General features: G+C 39.2%; 2 protein-coding genes across 2 annotated transcripts; both read right to left on the bottom strand.

Moving 5' to 3' along the window:
* Positions 1-739: 739 nt before the first annotated feature.
* On the bottom strand, positions 740-2,778 carry LOC101307772. The gene is made up of 4 exons (XM_004295852.1): positions 2,646-2,778; positions 1,623-2,520; positions 1,447-1,522; positions 740-1,309 (listed from the first exon to the last, which is right to left on the bottom strand). The coding sequence occupies exons 1-4, from the start codon at positions 2,776-2,778 to the stop codon at positions 740-742; spliced, it is 1,677 nt and encodes a 558-aa protein (XP_004295900.1).
* Positions 2,779-5,014: 2,236 nt separating this feature from the next.
* LOC101307477 lies at positions 5,015-6,285 on the bottom strand. The gene is made up of 2 exons (XM_004295851.1): positions 5,708-6,285; positions 5,015-5,663 (listed from the first exon to the last, which is right to left on the bottom strand). Exons 1-2 carry the CDS (start codon positions 6,283-6,285, stop codon positions 5,015-5,017), a joined length of 1,227 nt encoding a protein of 408 aa, XP_004295899.1.
* Positions 6,286-6,674: the final 389 nt, after the last annotated feature.

Genomic DNA, 6,674 nt, shown 5'->3' with positions numbered 1-6,674 from the left:
TGGTTGAAACTGAACTGGACTTGGCCTTCCGGCTATACTTCATCTTCTTCGGGGTTGACACTACTTCATCACTTGGAGTTGCATTTTTCTCAAGGGTGGCATCCGCTTGAGGAGAAGTACGTAAAGTCTGCCCAGAATTCAAGGTTGCTGTACCAGAAACTGTAGCCTTCTTCAGTTGTCGCACAGAATCGATTCTTCTAGCAATATCAGCTGCATTCTTTTGTGCAGAAGTAGACGCTGCTGGAATACTATCAGAAGCTATAGCCGGCTTTTGTCACGTCGCCTTGATTCTGGAAGCAATAACTTCTGCAGTTGCCCCTTTTTTTTGTCCCTTCTTTGAACCTAAAGAGTTAAGACCTTTCCTTGCTGGTGCCATTAACTGAAACCCATTTAAAAAAGACTGGTCAGCTAGCATACTGAGGTTAAAAAAGAAGAACAATAATGTCGAGAAAAATAGGACAATACAGAAAAACACTCTTCATAATTAAGGCAACAATGTTATGTGTTAAAAGAAAATATATCAATCACATTTCAAACAAAACATCCAACAAAACATCAGACTGTTGTTCTAATAACTTCAATTATATAAAGATTACAGTCATATTAGCTAGCATTCCATTCATTGCCTTCAAATTCACTATTAACATGACCAGGTAAGCTACTATTATCTATCCATATTCCTTCATTGCCGTCACGCATATGTCTGGTAGGGTGATTCTCATCTACATCATCAAATGTGTCAACTGATGGCATACATTGCTGGAATGAACGCTTGTTCATCTGTGTCTTCAACCTCATCGTCATCATCAACCCCATGGTAGTCTATATCCGGGCACCTCACGACTACTGACCATTCCGCATTTAGGGGATCCTCAATATAAAATATTTGTTTCACATGTGTAGCTAACACAAAAGGATCATTTAAATGCCCTAACCTATTCAGTTTCACCAACATAAACCCAAGTTCTTCTACTTTGACGGCTCTAGTACTCTCTACCCAATCACAGTGGAACACAGGAACCCTAAACTTATAGTAGTCCACCTCCCATATACTTCTAATAACTCCATAGAAGTCCATAGCACCGTCGGATGGATTTTGATCCCTCGCACTTGCAACTTGCATTGCATTGGCAAGCAATGTTACACTGCTGTTTTGAAATGATCGAACGCTGTCTCTCTCTTTGGTGTTGTAGTCAACTCCATTGACATGGTAAGCAGCATAGGTTGGCACTTGATTTTTGGGACCAGCAGCCATCCACCTTAATGTTTGTGAAACTTTATCGGATTTCAGCCTCAATTGATTTGCAACCTGCCACAACGATTGTTCATTAAAAAAGGAGGAAGCCTATGTGACATACATTTTCAATTTTTGTAAAATAACACTTGTACCATCACATAGTATATAATTTCACTTACCCTTTCTTTTAACTAGTCTGGAAATGTTGCATTATGTTTTTCCCTCATCCACTTCTTGTTCTTCACGTTATTTGGGTAAATCAACTCCAAATATTCATTGTGCTCCCTAGACCGAAGAACAAGGAAAACCATTAAGCTCTGAAAAACTTTAAGGTTAAAGGGTATTGAAATATAAAAAAATAAAAAAGGCTGATGTATACACTTACTTGATGTAGGGCTGGACGTCTTCAGTATTTTGTAAGACACAAAGGTGTGCAAGATGCATCAGCTTTCCGTACACAGATATGATAGTTGGCCGTGATAAGGGCCTGCTCTGTTTGTAGTTTCCAGCTTTGCTTGTCGATGGAATTCCCACAGTGATACCACCTTCAGAATGGATACGCTCTTCTAAATACTCTACAGCTTCTTCAACAATATACTTCTCAGACATGCAGCCCTCAGGAAAATGTCGATTTTTAACATACCCTTTGAGTACTTTCATGTACCTCCCGAATGGGAACATCCATCGGAAAAACACAGGGCCACACGATTCAACTTCTCTAACAAGATGTACTGTTAGATGAATCATAATGTCGAAAAATGAAGGTGGGAAGAATTTTTCAAGCAAACAAACAGTATCAACCAGATCTGCTTGCATTTGTTTAAGTCTAGAAACATTTATGACTTTACTACAAATTGCCTTAAAAAACAGGCAAAACCGAATAATGGCATACCTAACAGGCTTCTCTAGAACTGATCTTAATGCAACGGGGAGTAGATACTGCATCACTGTGTGGCAGTCATGTGACTTAAGACCGACCAGTTTTAAATCTTCCATGGAGACCAGATTACTAATATTTGAGGAGAAGCGTGTAGGAACTGACATTCCAAAAAAGGATCTGCAGACTATTTTTTTCTCATGATGCAGCAAATTCCAACTAGCCAAAGGCAACTTGGCCTTTTTCTCCCCAGCTACCACTTTCAAGTCAGTTTTGATGCCCATATCCACCATGTCCAAACGACAAGCAGCTCCATCCTTTGTCTTACCAGGAATATTCAATAGGGTCCCAATTATGGCATCGCAACAATTCTTCTCAATGTGCATCACATCAAGAATATGGCGTACTAGAATATATTTCCAGTATTCAAGTTCAAAGAACATGCTTTTTTTTTTTCCAGCAAGGTCTGGGTTGATCACCTCGCTTAGCAGGCTTTTGAGTTTTTCCAAATTCACGAGGCAATCCTTCAACCCATTGCCAGAACCTCTTCTCCACTTAATGGTTCAGGGGCGACTTCATTCTCAATCATGTTGTCAAATGCTGCAGCCTGCTTTCGATATGGATGATTCCTACGCAAGAATCGGCGATTCTTCAAAAACACCATTTTCTTACAATGTTTCATCCTAATGGGTTTGGTTTCATCAACACAGATAGGACAAGCATTATCTCCACTACCAGGACAAGCACTTTAGCCGACGAAAAATTTTCGTCGGCCAATTCATCGGCTAAGATCTTAGCCGACGAGCCATCGTCGGCTAAGATTTCGTCGGGAAAAGGTCGTCTGTGATGACTTTAGCCGACGAAAAAAAAAATTTCGTCGGCTATAGTCTTGCAGTTTAGTCGACGAAAAACATGTCGTCGGTTTTTTTCCCATACTTTAGCCGACGAAACAATTAAGATATTCGTCGGCTAAAGTCTGTAATAAAAATTTTTTCCCAGACTATAGCCGACAAAATATAGTATGTTTCGTCGGCTAAACCTTCTAAAAAATTTTAAAAATAACTATAGCCGACGAAATATAATTTGTTTCGTCGGCTAAACCTTATAAAAAAATTTTAAAAATAACCATAGCCGACGAATAAACCTTTAAATATCGTCGACGAAATATGCCATAATTCGTCGGCTAAACCTTATAAAAAAAATTTAAAAATACTATAGCCGACGAATAAACCTTTAAATATCGTCAGCTAAAGTTGCTGGTTTTTGAAAAAAAAAACTGCAGAAACTTTCGGCCACCTCCAATCACCACCAAAATTTGACAGAATCTTCCTCTCAACATTTCGTACAACTTTCTAGAAGAAGTCGAAGCCCAATTCTAAGCCTAAACAGGTCAATCGAATCAAAATATAAAAATCCCCAATTTTAAACCCTAAAAACTTCAAATCTTCGATTCTCCTCACACACACCGAATCGAGCTACCAAATTCTAGGGGAATGTAGTACTAATCAAACTCAACTTATCGATATATAGAACTCACCAAATGGTGACCTGAGGAAGGAGAAATTCGATCGACACCGAATCCGAACCAGCAGAGTTTTGGAGCTCGATTTATCTCTCACGGCGGCGCCACTCGATGCACCACCTGTCCAGCAATGAAGTAGAGACGACGGCGAAGCTTTTGGGACAAGTGTAGCGGTCTCCGGTGGCTTGATGACGGAGCTAGGCCGAGAAAAAAATCTGGCAGGCGAAATAGACTTCTTACCATCCACCTTCGGTAAAACTCCTATATAAAGAACTTTAGCCGATGAAATTCTTTATTTTCGTCGGCTAAACTCTTTTGAAACTTTTGAAAATTTTGAAAATTTTGGTTGACCGCCAAAAAATTTTGAAAATTTTTCGACTTTAGCCGACGACTTTTCATATAGTTTAGTCGGCTCAAGTCCTTTGAAAATTTTCCTCCAAATTTGGTTTACCGCCCAAAAATTTTTGACCTTAGCCGACGACTTTTTTAATATCTTGTCGGCTAAAGTCTATAAATTCACGAAAATGCTCATATCTCCCTCTATATTACGTAGTTTGGTCAAACCTTCCACACAAAAAACTCTCACGTAGATGAGACGCAACTGCCCATATAAAAATTTTGAGACATTTACCTTCCAACGATAGGGCTCCCCAATAACAGTAAATAGTAGACACGTTGTGATTCCGATGACTAAAATTTACAAACCAAAATTCGACCGTCCGATATGATCATTATGACGAAAGATGTCTATGGTAAAAAATTCAACTGGATTCGACAACGTTAAGGGCTCGACCGAAACGGTCAACTCTAATCGGAAATAAGAAAACTACATTGTGAAGCCCTAAACGGTCCATACATCATGGCATTAGCCATGAGTTTGACTCGTAGGGCCGTTACGCTTCCGGAAAGGTATCACAATAGTCAATCGGACACCAAAAACCAAATCTGCAGCATAGTGAATAATAAGGGTAAATTGCATTGACTGCAACTATCGGAACCGAGACTTTACCGGAATATTGTGATTTTTCAACTGTAGACGTATTTCACCATTCTGGTCATATCTTATTTCACGAATTTTTTTGCGTTTGAAGGTTCTACGTATAGTTTTTTTTTCCCAGATGAGTTGTTGTCCAGATCTGTAAATATAAGGCACTTTAGCCGACGAAATTAAGGCAATTTAGCCGACGAAATTATATTTTTCGTCGGCTAAACTTTTAAAAATTTCGTCGACTAAAGTTCACAGACTATAGCCAACGAAAAAAATTATTTAAACGACGAAATTTTAATTTCGTCGGCTAAAGTTGACCATAGCCGACGAAAATTTTTAATTAGCCGACGAAAAAATAATTCGTCGGCCTGGTTTTTTTATTTTCGTCGGCTAAAGTCTTTCTTCTGGTAGTGATCCTTTGGTGACACTACCCGAAAGGTTCCCATACGCAGGAAAGTCATTTATAGTCCAAAATAGGACTGCCTTCAATGTAAAGGTCTCTTCTCTCACAGAGTCATACAGACCTTCAACCCCCTGCCACAGTAACTTTAAATCGTCTATTAACGGTTGTAGATAGACATCGATATCTTTCCCGGACTGTTTCGGTCCAGATATCAACAAGGACAACATCATGAACTTCCTCTTCATGCATAACCAAGGAGGAAGGTTATATGTGACCAGAATAACTGGCCAACAAGAGTATTTGCTGTTTAAAGCAACGTAAGGATTAAATCCATCAAACGAAAGGGTTAATCGAAGATTCCTAGGTTCTTTCCCAAATTCTGGCCACTGTGTGTCAACCAATTTCCAAGTCGGTGAATCAGCTGGATGCCACATCATGCCATCTTTTTTCCTATCGCCATGCCAAGTTAAGGACTTAGCTGTCCTTGGAGATTGGAACATCCTTTTGAATCTCGGTATTATAGGGAAGTACCACAAAACCTTTGCAGCAACCCCATCCCTCACAACTCCGTTCTTTCCAATCTTATACCGCGAAGTAGTACATGTTGGACATACTTCAGCTTCATGATGGTCCCCTCTATATAGAATGCATCATTTGGACATGCATGAATTTTTTCATACCCCATCCCCAATAAACCTAGTGTTTTCTTTGCCTCACCTATATTGCAAGGTACTTCATTCCCATTGGGAAGGAAGGACTCAAACAACATTAGCCAGTCGAAAATACAACCATCAGTCATTCCGTGCTTTGCTTTCAAATTGAACATTTCTACAAGAGCGTTCAATTTTGTCAACTTTGTACACCCAGGGTACAAAGCTTTATCTCCATCTTCTACCAGCCTAAGGAACTCATCTGAGTCACAAGACATCTCCTCATCCTCATCTTCTTCACCCTTATTTTCTTCACCCTCTATATCATCCGGTTTATCTACTGATTCAGACTCTCCGCCACTATCGCCCTCCATGGCAGCAGCTTCACCATGACAGTCCCAATTTTTGTAATTGATCATGATGCCATTAAAATATACATGGCCCTTGATGACAGCAACGGTAAATCCACTGTGATTACAGCACTTCATACAAGGGCAGCGTATGCTTGATTTGTCGGCAGCATTTGCCGACGCAAATTTGAGGAAATTTTCAAACCCAGTTTGAAACCTCAAAGATCTCCTATCAGCGAGCATCCAAGTTTTGTCCATCTTATATAAACACGTAAAAATAGAATAATAACTAGTTTAATAACCAATCACAATCATTAAAAATAAATTGAGGATCAAGATAAACACTTGTACTAACATCATAATAACCACAATCACAACATGCGCATAAAGACAGAAAAATAACTACAACACTTAGGTACTGGAGCAAAGGACTGAAACAGCTACCCAAGTCGAGGTCATGCTTAAGTCTAGTGTTTTCAGTTCAAATCAGTAACAAACACTTCAACTATTAACAACTTGAACAAACAAGATAAACAATCACAAGCAGAACAATAATAAATACAGGAATTCTAATTAAAAAGCTAAACAAATGAGCAAACTGGCTTACTTCAATTTAGATACCTCCACTTCAACTGATAACCACTTCA

Source organism: Fragaria vesca, linkage group LG3, assembly GCF_000184155.1.
Source record: "Fragaria vesca subsp. vesca linkage group LG3, FraVesHawaii_1.0, whole genome shotgun sequence".
In the NCBI taxonomy this organism is placed as follows: Eukaryota; Viridiplantae; Streptophyta; class Magnoliopsida; order Rosales; family Rosaceae; genus Fragaria; species Fragaria vesca.
The sequence above is the reverse complement of the archived record's forward strand: the minus strand, read 5'-3'. Positions and strand labels throughout refer to the sequence as shown.